This window comes from Haliotis rufescens, unplaced genomic scaffold (genome assembly GCF_023055435.1).
Source record: "Haliotis rufescens isolate VD_foot unplaced genomic scaffold, xgHalRufe1.0.p SCAF_32, whole genome shotgun sequence".
In the NCBI taxonomy this organism is placed as follows: Eukaryota; Metazoa; Mollusca; class Gastropoda; order Lepetellida; family Haliotidae; genus Haliotis; species Haliotis rufescens.
In genome coordinates, this window is record NW_025964024.1 from 3,981,965 (window position 1) to 3,999,075 (window position 17,111).

Consider the following 17,111-nt stretch of genomic DNA (forward strand, 5'->3'; position numbering starts at 1 on the left):
CTACATTAAAAATAGGACGTAACACTATTTTCTCTGCTTGCGCAATATTATGCTTTCCTGTAAAGTAAAATATTTATGAAGAAATACTGATATATTGTCTTCGAAAAGACATTGAATGATAAGACTTTTAAAGACAGAATTTAGGTGACTTTAGATATACTTGCGCTGTTCACAAACGTAAACTTCCGGGACAGAAAACGCTGCACTTGTCAAAAGCGTTTCACCATTTTGCAATTCTGAGTATGGTTCTAATAATAGAAGTATAGGTTACGATTTCCTATGAATAGTTGTTGTGTAGCGTATGTCACTTAAGACGTTGCAGCTGTGTGTGAGTGTCACTCAGCATATAAACTCGTAAAAGCTTCGGCTCGCCCTATAAACCTTGTTTGACTTCTGGGCCAAATTTTTTATCCATCATGAATTTTGCGTCACCATATATTTATGCAAACGTAGAGCCAGAGTTTGAATTTGTGTCCGACGAAGAATATGACCATGGAATGGAAGTAAGGTAAGGTTGTTTTGTGCTGTCATCTAGATCTTTGTCAGCATGTATAACCATATCGTCATAAGGGTGTTGGCTATATTTGGCCCCTTTGGCCTTGCCACAACGGCCCTATAATTCGCTGAAGAAAACGGCACCACGATTAGGCTCGTTAAAAATACTATAGAGATTGGATAGTATGTGTTTACCTCAACAGTCTCTATTTCAATAATGTAGGAATTCTCATAGACAAGTTTGATTAAAATGTCAATGAGTGAAAAAGTAAGTTTTGAGGTATGTTTTCATTATACTTTCAAAGGGCTGTAACATTAACTTCTTGAACATGTTGAGCTATGTATCAGTATGTATTCACAGTCACTGTTTTACTCAAGACTGTGTAATTCAGAGTTAATGTTGGTAACTGATTGCCATTGGGCCATGGACAATATTGCAATGTTGTGATACTTTTCAGCAACTCTGGCTCGTCAGATGACGAAGATGAAGATGATTCGAAGTCTGTTCCTGCCCCATCTTGTATGTATATGATGTGGATAATTCATTAAATTATTTAAACAAGGTACAGGCCTTCATCCTCATTGAGCGGTCCTAGTTTGCTCATTGTTCACCTGACTTGACCTCCTATGTTCTCTAAGATCTTGACAGAGAGGTATCAAATCAGAGAAGAAAATCCATTTTTATTGATATCGATCAGGACTACAAATGACAAACCTTTTATCAATTTCAACACAACTGCCAAATAATTGAGATATTATATACACTTTGATACCTGAATGTATGTTGTAAGTCTGTTGTAGCATGAGACTTCATGATTCTTTTGTACATAGGCTCAGTCCTTCCCCCACTGCCACCTGGGAGGGCAGAACAGAAGAAGGGCAAGAAAATATTCTCATGGAAGAAAGCATGTAGTACAAGTAAGTAGGTTTAAATATGGTTCATACACACAGGATTACAGTTGGGATTGTTTAAATTATGATGATTTTGTTTTTACCATTAATATCGACAGTTTTATACAAAGTTGGCAGTGAGTATAAAGATGCATTTCATCACTTAGTTGTATATCCATATGTTTTCTTTTCAGAGCAGAACTCGAATTTAGTTGTATTACATGAATGGCCTTGTTATCCAAGTCACCACAGTTTGCTGTGCAGAGTTATGCCCCCTAGTTATTCATTCCAGAATCTTATGTTCATGGGTTCAATCCTCATTTCCCTGATTATGTTTTTAGATTTGTCAACACCACGCCTGTGCTTGTGGGTTTTATCAAAGTGGTAAACATCTAAGATCTGCATCATTTCAATCCCACATGAAACTGACATGCTGGGATAAAACTGCAACACGTTTCTGAGGGGGCTTTAACCAAACTCACTCTCTGCGTTACATGAGCAAAGATATCATTATTGCATTAACAATGCTGTAATGGGACATGAAATCATTATTACATGTGGGGCAGTTGGGTAGCCTAGTGGTTAAAGTGTTTACTCGTCACACCGAAGACCTGGGTTTGATTCCCGACATGAGTACAATGTGTGAAGCCCATTTGTGGTGTTCCCTGCTGTGATATTGCTGGAATATTGCTAAAAGTGGCGTAAAACCAACCTTACTCACTCACATTATTACATGTGTACTCAATACAGTTCATATCAAGTTTTATTAACAGTCTTAGCTTGTGCCATGATACCAATGCAGAGGTTTGGTGGTCTTGTTTACACTGTCTCACTCTTGCAGATGATGTTACAGAGTCGGCTCCTCGACATCGTTCAGCGCCAACACATGCACCTAAGTCACGAAAGTTTCGACGTGCAGACACCAATGTTGTGTCCATTCGGCTGAATGAATTAGTTGCCCCAAGCAACATGCATGCTGGAGACCCAGTGTACTGTACTCAGTGTCAGGCCATTCTCTCTAAACTTGCACAGATTGTATCAGATGGCACTGACAAGGTAAGGATAAGCAAGTTCTCAGTATAATAGTCTTCCATGATTGATCCCAGAATACAGTCGAACCTTGCTTAACCGGACACTTGTGTTTTCTCAAATATTGTCTGGATAAACAAGTGTCCTGATATCTAAATCCTTGTTAACTGACCAGAGTTATCTCCCCAACCCAAATTCTACTGAGGCACAAAAAACTCTTTGATTCTGTGCAGACACCTTGCTGCCTTGTTTATTGCATATTAATTGATGGGATCATCTCAAACCTCACCTCAAAGTCAAATGACAATAACTGGCCAACTAATAATCGAGACATGTAACTGATTAACAGTACACAGTGATCACATGAAACCTGCCTCTTGTAGGCTATCCCGATAAGCAGTGTGCCATTTTTGTTGCCAGAGTTGATGTTTGAGAAACAGGTGGTTGGAATATTTGAACTTGATTAGTGTGCATCATGTTGCCCTGATGGTGTGGATATCTGCTCATTCTGTCAACCACTGGTTTGCCAGGCCATGGATTATTTACAGTTGACTGTGATAGTTAGAAAACAGCTGTATGTGTTGAAAACAACATTCACTCACACCACGATGGAGTTACATTGCACATTGTTTTGTATATTACCATGATTTCAGTGTTTCACATATTGCACTTGTTTAACATTGTTTCACATGCTCAAGATGTAATAATGGAACAACAGACTTACAGATAAGCTGCGTATTTGAGTAAAATACTCCCCCAAAATATTCAAAACCCAATTACTTTCAATTTCTCAAATATATAAAAACAGCACGCGTAAATACCCAATGAAGCTTTTTCAGCATGCATACAACAGAGCTAATTTCCGAAACACAATTATGAGCTAATTTACTTTCTGAGTCAAGCCTATATATTTAGAAGTTAAATACATCTAAAACATTATTATTTTTTTAAAAATCTTATAATGTTCACAATGTGTGAAGCCCATTTCTGGTGTCCCCTGCCGTGATATTGCTGGAATATTGCTAAAAGCGGCGTAAAACTATATTCACTCCCACACAAATTTTGGGGAAAACCCAATAGAGGAATGAATGGATGAGTGAAATAATATTGGTTACCCAAAGAAAAATGTTATAACCCAATTAAAATAGAAACCCTAGAGTAAAAACTCAATTGCTCAAAAAGTTATCAGGAGCTCTGGAACAAACAGATCAGTCTGGGAGACTGGTAAATTTTCAATTCAAAGTGCAAACCTTTTGTGCACTTGGGCAAAGTCACTATAGCATGAATAAATGGCTGAATACCCTGTGTACTGGTGTCACCACTCTGTTAATGCTTGACCGATTCCTGTCCTTCATTACCAGGAGGAGACTCATTAGTAGGAGAACACTTACCTAGAAATGATTCTCTTTGCAGTGTAACTGTCTACTTCAATAGCATTATGAATAGTGATAGTTTCATTTGATGTAAAGAAAGTGACAATCTTGATAGAAGTTGCATGCATACTTTTTCAGATCATGTGCACATGTTAGATTTGATATTTTTGGGGGAATTAGGTATGGCAGTGCAACTTCTGTGGTGAGAGGAACCTTGTTGATGTGGAGGAGGAGGAGATCCCTCAGATGGATGATGTCACATTCCTGATTGAACCTGCACCAGCCACTCAAGCAACAGGCGTCAGTGGACGCGAGGAGTCGCTCGTCATCTTCTGTGTTGATGTGTCAGGAAGCATGTGTGTCACCACAGAGGTATGTCAGTGCCATGTCTCACTGTGTTGGGAAGCAGAATGTGTTGATGTGTTGGGAAGCAGTATGTGTTGATGTGTTGGGAAGCAGTATGTGTTGATGTGTTGGGAAGCAGATTGTGTTGATGTGTTGGGAAGCAGTATGTGTTGATGTGTTGGGAAGCAGTATGTGTTGATGTGTTGGGAAGCAGTATGTATTGATGTGTTGGGAAGCAGTATGTATTGGGAAGCTGTATGTGTTGATGTGTCAGGAAACAATACAGAAGTGTCTTTAATAAAACCACCAGTGCAGTGAACTGTTACTGCCCTATGCAGTGAACTATTACTGCACTTATTATATTATATACTACGAACATAAAGCAACAACAATTCCGTCATACAGTTTGAAACATGTTCTGGCTGTTGCTGCATATGTACGTTTGTTATGATGACAGGTTCCAGGCAAATTGAGACTCCGTGGTTCGGGTGGGCTGAAGAGAATGCAGAGTCTGAATGACAGTCATGAAGATCAGTTTTTGCCTCGGCAGAAACGTGACGTGACCTACGTGTCTAGACTTCAATCTGTGCAGGCTGCTGTTGATCACCAGCTTGAAGAAATGCAGAAAGATCACCCTAATCGGAGAGTCGGACTCATCACATTTGATAATGAGGTAAAGTCCATGTCTTTGAGCATGACCCGTAAAGAGATCCGGGGTAGAATAGGTCTTCAGCAACCCATGCTTTGCCGTAAAAGGCGACTATGCTTGTCGTAAAAGGTAACTATGCTTGTCGTAAAAGTCGACTAACGGGATCGGGTGGTCACTTGATTGTCTGGTCCAGACTCGATTATTTACAGCTGGAATTCATTTAGCTGGAATATTGCTGCAATGCGGCGTAAAACAACAAACCAACCAACTTTGATGAGCAGAGATATGAGGGTGATATGTTGATGTAAATGGGCACAAATGTGAGGTGAGGTGAAATGGGGTTTAACGTCACGTCCAACATTACAGACAGGGTAACAACAAGTACCATCTTTTAATATATTTGGGCACAAATGTAAGTGTATCATCACTTGTAAATAAATCTGGCTATCCAAGTTGTCAGTTGTCATTTTGACAATTGGTTTATTTGTTTCTTGTTTAGCGACGCACTCAGCAATATTTCAGCTATATGATTGCGATCTGTTAATATTAAAGCCTGGACCAGACAATCCAGTGATTGACATCATGAACATCAATCTATACAACTGAGAAATGATGACATGCTTCAACTAAGTCAGCCAGTCTGACCCCCAATCCCATTTTTTGGACGTCTGTGTGTTTAATGTTGTTACTTCCCCTCCTCATCACAGTGACTGCCTCCATTGTTTAGTGGATAGAGCATCTGCATGGAGAGCAGGTCGGTGGTTCGATACCTCGCCGCGTCATATCAAAAGACGTTTTAAGACTGTATTTGTTGTTACCATGACTGGTGCTGGGCGTTATGGGGATAGAAATGAAGACTGGTCGGTTTTGGAGTCAGACTACTGTGTCTGTGTGGGGTATTATGTCGTACTGTGGCATAGTATCTCAGTAGACTAGCACTATAATACCAGCATTAGTGTGAACTAGTACAAGTAGACAGGGCAGGGCAGGGCAGGGCAGGGCAGGCATAAGAGCAATAATCTTGAATGCAGTGGAGTCGCATATTGAGTGGAGCATCTTCTGGCAGGTTACAAGATTATTGTCACACTGAACCAGTTAAACTGAGTTTACTGAAAATGAATCCTTTACTTTATTGTTTCCATCATTAGTGTTGTAAGGCTGAATGCTCATTGCTTATAAACTCCTGTTACCATGTAGGCACAACTTCCAACATGTACTGAAAGATGTGTGTGCTTGATAAATGACCAGGGCACCACGTTGCTGTGATCTTCCAGGTTACTGTTATTGGGGACGGAACAGAGGAGGAAACGTCCGTGGCTGGGGATAAGCTGACTAATCGGGAGGCGCTTGTTAAACTTGGAAAAGACCTGAACACACCAAAATCCATTAAGGAAACCCGAAAGTGTCTTGGAGATAAACTTTTCAGGTATGGAAGTATTATTGCATTGGAAACATCATGTCATGGCATAACAAATTAACTATAGTCATATGAAGAAGTAGGATGTTCTCCTATTGAGGAGTATAGTTCATTTTTGTGTCATAAATTTTATTTCTGAATTAAGACTTGTTGCATTTAGCTTAAAGGGGGTACTACCATTAAGCAATTTGACAGTCCTGCAAGTTTGATTCAAATCATTAAAATAACACTTTGTGTGTATACTATTAATAAACTCAAATATTAGGCAAAAACAAATAATAGTCTTGGTCCAATGGTTATCAAATACTGTATTCCAGTATTATACTCATCAAGGAATACATTTATGTAGGGAATCCTTTTCCTATGTTAATTGTACACAACTGTTTATTTGGTTACATACCAGTAAAAATGAAAAAAATAATTAAAAAATCCCACCCGCCTGCACTTAATTTTCAAAAGCCATTGCCTGAGAACCAATTCTTTTATGTCTTTAAGCCTTATGATATGTATCACTCTAGGAGTTAATGATCTCGCTTATTATGCAGAGACGATGTCTAGGTTTCACACACTACAATGTCTAGACCTAGACTGAAAAGTGGCTTTAGATCATGGTGTGTAGGAACTCTTTAACATAGTGTCATGTCAATGATGTTCCTGAACCTGGCCTTAATCGTGTCGTAGTGCTGTTTTCATGCTGAATGTTGATGTAGTTTATGTGTTTTGTCCTGTTAGCCTTGAGGAGGGAGGAGCCACAGCCCTGGGACCAACTCTGGTTGTTGCTGTTGCCATGGCATCACGGCACCCGGGGTCAAAGGTGATCCTCTGTACTGATGGAATGGCTAACGTTGGGATGGGGAAGCTGGATGACTCAATGCCAGACTCTGATACTGGTGGTTTTTATGAAAACATCAGTGCCCAAGCCATGGACCAGGGGTAAGCCACTGTGACAAATATCATTAACAGAGAGAAATGTCTTTGTGTTCAGATGTCTTTAGGCTGAGTTGGGTTCACAGATCTAGGTGTCAAAATGTCACCATTAATGCAAGTGTTGGTATGTTCCAGTGTGTCTATCTCGGTTGTGACCATCAAGGGAACTGACTGTAAACTTGTTGAGCTGGGGAAGTTGGCAGATAAAACGGGAGGGCAGGTGAGTGCTTTTATAATTTTAACATCCAAAGTCTTTGAGACATTAAAACATCGTCAATACTTAGACCATGGCCTTGTCCCACCAAGACGGAAGCCAGAGAGACCAATGAGTGCTCAGATTACTTCACACAAATTGCAATATTTCCTATTTAACATTTGCCACAGTCTTGCAGCCATCTCTATACATGGCTTCAATATCGTAAGGTTTGAAGGTGAAGGAGGAAAGTAGTAAAAAGATACTCTGAAGGTTAAAAAGGATACAGGAAATGTTGTTCTGATGTTTGAAGTTCATTGACCCAAGTAGGTTATTGACTACCTTGGGTGCGAAAGTCTCCTCTGTTGCGGAACTCCAATCCCTTATCCGCTCCAACAAATAGGCGGACCAATCCTCTCGTTTCTGGCATCCATCCTGGGACCTCAACGTTGTCTTGCACCACTTGACTTGGGTGAATATGATCCAATGGCAGTCAAGGATTTTGAGATGATCACGCTGAAAATTGTGTTCTTATTGGCCATGGCTGCTGTGGCTCATGTTAGCAAGATTCACACTTTGGATGTCATCAGGGTCCAGGTTGAGTGGTCTGAGTATGGCAGGTCGTACCTGGGCCTCCGTTGGGATTTTATGGCCAAGAATCAGCTTCCCGGCCAACCTGATGGTTTGTTTACGATCCTGATGTGCATGTCTAACTTGGGTTTGGATGACCAGGAAGATCTCTCCCTTTCTCCAGTACAAGCGCTTTGTCTTTATCTGGCGGCTTCTCATCATCGTAGATGCTCCCGGAAGAGGCTCTTCATTCCCCTTTCATCTGCATCATTAAGGTTTTTGCAGAACGAATTCCCTTTTGGAGAGTGGTCTGTGGAGACTTTGGTCTTCACCATCGAAGTTGCCGTCGGTGTTCATACACTCGCAAGTGTTTGATAGCCATGACGAAGCATTATAAGAGATGCCAAGCTGTCATACCCTATTGTCCATCAGAGATAATGCTGCAACCTGTCTTGAAGAATCTATACTGGTCCAGGATCGATTTTGAGTCATCAGGTGTATTGCCTGTATGGTTACAGCTACGCGGTCATTCCATGAACGAAGACACATGTGAAAACATGATTTGGCATATATCCCCAATCTCATGCCGATAAACGTATCAGGATTGTATCACCAGTTGTTGGTGTGTTTTCCCGCTCATGAGTTCATGTCTTTATGCAGTGTTTTTAATATTTTATTATTGCACTGTTCAGTTCCAGTTTCCTCGTGTATATCTCAGGGTTGTAGTCTATACAGGCTAGGGTTTCTGTGGCCCACCATCCAACAGTGGAATAAAATGCATAGTGTGAGATAGGATAAGTTGTTGATGAATTGCATATTTATTCACTTATCCCATCTCACCCGATATGCCCACCCGACCATCCTGCATCTCAGTTCCTCTAGTCTAGTAACCAGAGGGATACTGGGGTGTGTTTGTTTTAGAAGCTGGAAACATGGTCCAAGCACATTTCCACATAGGACCAAAGAAGAAAAGGATAAATGCATAGTGTGAGATAGGATAAGTATATCAATATACAATTTATAATAAAATGTTTAATTTGTTTGTTTGGAAGGATCTTGTTGTATTTTGTTGTATTGTTGAAGCTATTTCTGGTGTAATGCAGCCCCCTAAATTATTTGTGTAAATAGCTTCATCATGCCCTTTGTGCTGCAGGTGAACATTGTAGACCCTCTGAAGCTCACTCAGGAGTTCAGCACTATACTGGCTGATCGCACCATTGCTACCAACGTGGTGGCTACCTTCAACCTACACAAGCAGCTGTGAGTTGGCACTTTCTGTTGTAATTCTCCATAGGTTTTTATGATATGTCAGTGTATCAAGTATAGTAAATAGTTATGCTACTTCTCACAACATTTGGGGGTATAGTCATCTTAAGGTGCCACAATTCACTGTGCAGAGTTGCGTTCCTTGGACACGCCAGGAACCTATGATTGTGGGTTCGAATCCGGGTTCACTCCAATTATGTTTCTAGGTTTGTCAGTTCCATACGTATGCTTGTGGGTTTTACCAAAGTAGTGTACGTCTAAGGCCTGCATCCCTTCTGACTTCCCTCCCACAGTAAACTGACATGAAATGATATGACTGGAATACTGTTCAAAGTGACGTTAAACCCAACTCACTCACTCTCACAACATTTTTGACATGACATATTTAACATGGCTACTTGTTCTTGATTTTGATTATTGACTGCGAACATTGACAGATACTGACACCAATAATGGAGACAAGATTAGTTTCCTTTGCTCTCAGCTCTCAACAGTGCCCTGTGGCCTGTAGTCACCATATTCACAATATATTTTAAATGGAGTATTTATATATTAAAGAGTTAAAAATACAAGGTATATTCAAAGCATTCATATCTAGATTATCTTGTACATGTAGTTTTGAGTGAGGAGTGAGTTAGTGGGTTAGGTTGTTATGCTGCTTTTAGTAATATTCCATCAATATCACGGCGGGGGACACCAGAATGGGCTTCACACATTGTACCTATGTGGGGAATCGATTCTGGGCCTTCAGCGTGATGAACAAATGCTTAAACCACTACCTTAACTTCCCTCTGATTAGGAAATAAACTGTTGATAATTATTTTGGCAACATTGATTTATTTGTAATTTGTAAACACTCAGCATCAGTGTGTGTGATAATGTTATGTCTAGATGGTGTATATAATGGTAGACATTCCATGTCAGGTTTATGCTTACTTTGCCTCAGCATCAGTGTGTGTGATAATGTTATGTCTAGATGGTGTATATAATGGTAGACATTCCATGTCAGGTTTATGCTTACTTTGCCTCAGCATCAGTGTGTGTGTTAATGTTATGTCTAGATGGTGTATATTATGGGAGACATTCTATGCCAGGTTTATGCTTACTTTGCCTCAGCATCAGTGTGTGTGTTAATGTTATGTCTAGATTATATATATATAATGGTAGACATTCTATGCCAGGTTTATGCTTACTTTACCTCAGCATCTGTGTGTGTGATAATGTTATGTCTAGATGGTGTATATATAATGGTAGACATTCCATGTCAGGTTTATGCTTACTTTGCCTCAGCATCAATGTGTGTGATGATAATATGTCTAGATGGTGTATATATAATGGAAGACATTCCATGTCAGGTTTATACTTACTTTACCTCAGCATCAACGTGTGTGATAATGTTATGTCTAGATGGTGTATATAATGGTAGACATTCCATGTCAGGTTTATACTTACTTTGCCTCAGCATCTGTGTGTGTGATAATGTTATGTCTAGATGGTGTATATAATGGTAGACATTCCATGTCAGGTTTATGCTTACTTTGCCTCAGCATCTGTGTGTGTGATAATGTTATGTCTAGATGGTGTATATAATGGTAGACATTCCATGTCAGGTTTATGCTTACTTTGCCTCAGCATCTGTGTGTGTGATAATGTTATGTCTAGATGGTGTATTTTATGGTAGACATTCTATGCCAGGTTTATGCTTACTTTGCATTCCTTCAGGTACATTCATCATGAGAACAATGACAAGAAGGAGAGTAGATCCGTGCGGGAGGTCGGCAATGTAACATGTGATACTGAGATAACCTTTGAATATGGCGTCCGACCTGAGAATGTGGAGAGTAAAACAGCCAAGGAGGACAAAAGTGAGATGATGCTATGTGAGTAGGGGAAATTTTGGTGATGTCAACACTTACATGCCTGTCCTCATGATGTACATTTCTACAGGTTCTTTATGATTGTCTGAGGATTATCCTTTTTGTTACCTGCTTCCAGATTGACACCTTTAATGAACCTCTGTCTGTCATGTTTGATCGCCCAGTGGTAAAAATGTTGACCTGTGTCATTTTGGACTTTATTTTCATATAAGCTGTAATGATGCAACATAACTGAAATACTATTTGTAGAGGGATAGAGACCAACTCACCTTACTTTCGTATTTTTCGTAGCTAAAGTAATGGAGGAGGTGAAGACAGAAGCTGGTGCTGTGCCTGATGCTAATGCTGTGAGTGAAGGTGGTGCTGAGCCTGATGCTGTGCCTACTGCTGACACAGTTGCTGATGTTGAGGTCACTGCCACCTCATCTACATCTGCTGGAGGAGGTCCAGAGCCGAAGTCAGTTCCAGCGGAGCTGCCCTTCCAGCTGCAGATCCGATACACAGACACTGAGGGCATGAAGGCACTGCGAGTCCTCACACAGACGAAACCAGTCACACATGACAGGGACCTGGCTGAGAAGAGTAGGTGCCTCTGTCTTTGAAGTATATTTTAGAAACAGCTTCATGTATCTATTGATGTACATGTCTAAAGTCATGACAGGACTATGAATGAGCTAAGACCACAGATGTTTGAGAGCAAGTTAAATTGGTCAATATTAAGCAGGTCAAAGTTACTGTTCTTGATCCTGTTTGGTGAAATGTAGCATTTACAGGCAATGATTGATTTGGAATTGGACATTCCACTAAGAATTCGGAAAATACTTGATACTGTTCAATCAGGGGTTTCAAATCACAATAACCACCTCTGATTGAAACTGCTGATATGATGGCCAAAGGAGACTTGTATTTATGGAAAACTACTTCTTTCTCAGTCATGTTCTGGGGGGCGTTTGAAATACTGATATGTGCAGTTATAGGTAAATGCTGAGTAGCTGTCACTACAAAATTCAAATATTAGTGGCGGTACAGTTGGGCCCTCAAACTAAAAAGTGTGTTGTTAAAATTTTAGGGACAACAGAGAGTTTGAAAATTGGCATTTTTGTAAGTCCTACTGTGACATTGTATCTTTTGCATCAAAATGACTGATGTGACATCATAAGATCAACAGGTGATCTAGGTCAACATTTATTATCTCTTAATTCATGTGTGTCAAGCATTGGTCAAACTGGAATGCTACAAAATGAAGACTCTGGCACAAGCCATTCTTGGATGGGAATTGTTTCTAGTACAGTTGAATTTTTGTGTTCAAGGTCACATACCAGAAACCCTAATCATATGTTCATGAATATATATACCATATCAGACCAATTTTAGTTAAGCTCAAATCTGAAAACTCTCTGCTAGAGTTTTAGTTTTATTGATTCATAATATGTGAAGTGCATAGTCTTCCCACACTTCCAGACATTGACCTGAATGTGCTGGGCACCCATGCTGCTCAGAAGACTGCTAATCTTGCCCTTGAAGGAGAGTACACCATGTCCCGAGGTGCTGCACTCATGAACCAGCGGCTGGCCTGGAGATCTGCGTATGTATATAGATATGATATTTGGCAATCTTGTCAAACTGAGCAACCTGAAAAAGTTTGTGGTTTCTTGAGTGAAATTGTCAGTTTTATCAGGTCTTGAGATGAAATATATGTGTTATATGACTGAGTGTGAGAATAACATTAGTCTCGTTCAGCATTGATGGTGTGACGTTAAGGAATTGGAGTTTGTATAAGACTAGAGAGTGAGTGAGTGAGTATGGTTTTACGCTACTTTTAGCAATATTCAAGCAATATCACACCGGGGGACACCAGAAATGGGGTTCACACATTGTACCAATGTTGGGAATCGAACCCGCCTCTTTGGCATGGCAATGAACGCTTTAACCACAAGGCTACCCGACAACCCTCGACCAGAGAAACCAGCACTGGGGTTACTTTAGGAGCAAGCACTATCTGTACCTTTCACTAAAACCGATTGCCATATATTGACCACTTTTGGATGCGATCATTGCCATTGCGATGCAATAGAAGAAATATTGTTAGTATGGTATGAAGACATCATATTTGCAACACAACCATAGTTTGCAACAAGTAGTGTTCTTGCATGTCATTGGATGGTCACAGGGCAAGGGCAAGGTTACTCTGTAGGATGTAGATGTACCAACATGATTGTGTTTGAATTTGGAATGTATATTTGGAATTCTAGTTTCATTAATATCCATGATGATAGCATCTCATTGATAATTCAGTTTTGCTTAAGAGATAAGTATAGATAATGAAGATATTATGTAGAGTGTTCGAAGCTTGTGGTATCAAGTTGTTTTTGTATGTGACAGACAAAGAGCAGAAGGCGGCCCCGACAAGAAGGCTTGGTACAGGAGAATCTTCAGCAAGATCCAGACTGTGGAGAACCATGTCAGCAAGGCCCAGATGGTAAGCTCGCAGATGGTTCCTCATTCAAGGCATCGTCAATGTTGCACGATTTGTGTACACTACCTTCCTCCATCACTGGTGGATACATGCATTAAACTACAGTTATAACCAACTCACAGGGACCACTAACTTAAGTTCATTATTCCTATAGTTCGTTATAAGCATATATACAACATATATACAGCGCATGGCCAGGACCAAACATTAAGTTTATGTCCGTCAGTTCATTATTAACGTGTTCATTATAAGCATAGTTTACTGTACGTCCAATTTGCAGTGTAGCCGCTATTTTTAACCAATGAATCCAACTACTGCCTGGATCAAGTGAGAGGGAGTTCTCAAACCAATGCGCAGACTAAATCTGACAAACAATATTTTTGTTGTTTCAGTCTGAACGGTCTCGTCGTGGGACAACCTACAGTGATGAGGAATATGAGGATGATGAACCAATCTCATTCGCTCCTGAGAAGGCCAAGAAAAAGAAAGTAAAAAAGGTGAATTAAGAGGCTGGATTCTCTTTTGTGGCGACATGTGCCTGTTGGATAAAACAACTGTTGAGACCATGACTTGTGGCAATGGCATATCTGAATGTTGATGACCATGACATTGAACCTCTTTCATTTTCACTCAAGTTCATGACCTTGACCTGGTTCAGATCGTGTGGGGTGAAACCCTAGTTGATTTTGACCTTGACCTTCAGGTCAGAGAGATTAAACCCCATTCATTTTCATTCATGTTTATGACCTTAGTCTTGTTCAGTTCTGAGGGGTGAAACTGTATATCAGTGTTACGTTTCTGACCTTGGGCTGTTGCGGTCTGAGGGGTTAAGCCACTTTCACCCTCACTGACATTCATGACCTTGACCTGTTTCAGATCCGAGCACGTACCTCGGAAGTGGAGGATGATATGGCTAATGCTGTGTATGCTCAATCACGTATCAGCAGCAACAAGCTCAACTGAAGGAATCAGTTCACCTCGCTTTGTGATATTTTCAGCAAGAATCATACAGTTGACATATGACTATTCTTTCATGACAAACGTTGAACACTAAGCATTATATCAAAACTGAGTGATAGTACAGACTTTGTTAACTCTTTAATCTTAACATACTATTTATAGTTTCGACATATTCGAATGTATTTTTTTTTTGATAGGTTGACAGAACAGCTTTGGTTTGTTTGGGTTTTTTAAGTTATTTATACTATTATTTGCTTTAAGCAATACAGACTGTTATTTAGTGCAACAGTAGCTCAGTCAAGTTTTTGACAATATTGTTTGTATGTATTTTTATTTTGTCATTTAATGTTTTTACATTATAGAGACTGTGATAGATTCTGCTGCATGTCTTCATTTGACGTACACATAGAACAAAGTTCTAAATGAAGAAATAGACAGCAGAATCCTTGATGACTCTGACACTATGGGTTGTCATATAATATCAGTAGATAAACAGCCAATCCATGTTATGTTAGATCACATTAATCCAGAAACCATACCTTCCCATCGATTGTTAATCTGGACAGTTTGATAATCTTACTCATTTCACTATTTGTCCATATTAACTGAATTTCACAATCCATACGGGCTCAACAGCTGTAAAAACTGATTCCTAATTCTTGTATAGGACTTGTGTATTTTGGGGTAATAAAATAATTTCAAATTATTTAAATAACACAAGATGTTGCCATCTTCGGTGAGGAAGATATTTGATCATTGTCTAGGATGCAAACCTGAGCATATTTTCCAGGTAACTGTGTAGGCCAAGCTGAGCATATTCTCCAGGTAACTGTGTAGGTCAAGCTGAGCATTTTCTCCAGGTAACTGTGTAGGCCAAGCTGAGCATTTTCTCCAGGTAACTGTGTAGGCCAAGCTGAGCATAGTCTCCAGGTAACTGTGTAGGCCAAGCTGAGCATTTTCTCCAGGTAACTGTGTAGGCCAAGCTTGTTGAACGCGGACTCATTCTTGAGGGAAAATGCAGTTAATCGTATGTTCTGTGGAATTATTTACAATGTTCACTTAGTGATTTCATAAAGAACATAGTAAGACTTGGACCAACATTGTCATACCGGTATGTTGTACACAATCTTATAGTCACGTGACAACAAATGAAGTTCCATCTTATTTCTTGCACCAGTGCATATTTTAATTATCATAATATTTTCTTTATCATTTCCACTCAACATGTCTATTATATGGCTAATGAGACATTATATGATTATGTTGTTTGATGTATTTGTATAAAGGGCGACCTCCTCACGGGGCTATCTAAAGACAGGTGGGTCAGGCATTCACAGTCAAAGGAACCAGCTGCATGCTGATCTTATCAAGAACTTAACATAGGTTTAATATCTGCATTAGATATGCACAGCATATTTAACTAATGTTTGTAGGGTTTGGACGAGTCCAAATTTACTATCCTGGTACCAGCTGCAGGTCTTTTGAGTTGTGTATATGTCCGATTGGGAACAGTTTCACTGGATCCGGGGCAAAAACTATCATGTATACACTGAAGTTAACTGAAGCTTTATCTTAAATGAAAGAAGTAAAAGTCAGAAGGAATGCATGCATAGTCTGAAAGAAATGCAAACATTAGCAACTTGTAATGTAACCATAGAGTTTTATTTTTGTTCTTATTAAACAACATATTACCTGACTTACCACGGGTCCAGGTAGTCCTGTGGGTACCCGGGTCCTACTCAGGACCCACCCGAAACGTGTACCTGAGTTACTGTCCCAGTCCTAATACTTTGTTTTGGTAAATCAATTTTACCATAGTTTTATTTTCTCCAGGATTTTTTGTTTGTTTATGTTGATAATAAAACTGCATTCTAGTCCACAGATCCTATTCATACTGTAATTGGTTAGCATGATGAATTAGGTTTGAAAGATTAGGTGTGTGTTTGACACATGTCTGTGTTGCATCTGACCTTCCTGCAGTGATCCAGGCCTGTCAGAGACATGAGGATCCCATTGTTACTGTCTTCTCCCTATGATGCTGTTGCTGTTTTGTTGTTGGCAATATTTCTATTTTCTTACTTGATTTATGTGACACTCCATCTGACAATAAAGTTCTATATCAGCGTTCATTTTCCATTTCAATGTAGAAGGTTTTAGACCGTGATTATTTATTGTGTGCTTATTATAAGAATGATGGCTTCCATTCCAAGAGTGGTGGTAGCCTTGGGTATCCATGTAATACCAAACACCCATAGTACCAGGGTTGATTGAACGCCTCACATAGAAGTAGTTTCGTAATAGCGACATCTTTTGTTGTGGATATTACATGATGTCATGGAGGTTTATGCACAAAAACTTGAGTCGTTTGAGCAAACTGTTTCGCAGCGACAAGTCCGTAAAGGAAGCAGGGATCTGGGACCTTCGGAAAATGGAAAAACTTGAGAAACGTCAGTGATCAAGTACTTGCAGAACAAGGGCTTAACATCAAAAGCCATCCATGATGTGTCCTTTTTATGTTCTCATGTGGATTCAGTTTGTGAACTGGAGTCTTCCAGCTGTTGGCATAGTGCTGCAGTACTGATAAACGCAACTGTATTGGCTGACTGTACCATTTCAAGCCCACTATGAAGGACCAAAACAAAC

General features: G+C 39.8%; 1 protein-coding gene across 2 annotated transcripts; it reads left to right on the forward strand.

Moving 5' to 3' along the window:
• The first annotated feature begins 50 nt into the window (after positions 1-50).
• LOC124147649 (circularly permutated Ras protein 1-like) lies at positions 51-16,595 on the forward strand. Of its 2 annotated transcripts, none has more exons than XM_046518329.2 (16): positions 51-508; positions 954-1,015; positions 1,327-1,413; positions 2,228-2,442; positions 3,969-4,160; positions 4,591-4,806; positions 6,057-6,208; positions 6,932-7,132; positions 7,262-7,346; positions 9,043-9,149; positions 10,878-11,020; positions 11,324-11,614; positions 12,494-12,617; positions 13,415-13,511; positions 13,901-14,005; positions 14,385-16,595. In XM_046518329.2, exons 1-16 carry the CDS (start codon positions 417-419, stop codon positions 14,469-14,471), a joined length of 2,256 nt encoding a protein of 751 aa, XP_046374285.1. In that variant the 5' UTR covers positions 51-416; the 3' UTR covers positions 14,472-16,595. The 2 variants fall into 2 exon arrangements, with proteins under 2 accessions (XP_046374285.1, XP_046374284.1); XM_046518328.2 differs by having other exon boundaries at positions 54-508; positions 10,878-11,035.
• Positions 16,596-17,111: the final 516 nt, after the last annotated feature.

Bases quoted from the DNA above. Each gene is read 5' to 3' on its own strand.
- LOC124147649 (XM_046518328.2), top strand. From the start codon at position 417: ATGAATTTTGCGTCACCATATATTTATGCAAACGTAGAGCCAGAGTTT. The intron at 4,161-4,590 runs GTATGTCAGTGC...TTATGATGACAG, and splicing joins GCATGTGTGTCACCACAGAG to GTTCCAGGCAAATTGAGACT. The intron at 11,036-11,323 runs GTGAGTAGGGGA...TATTTTTCGTAG, and splicing joins CAAAAGTGAGATGATGCTAT to CTAAAGTAATGGAGGAGGTG.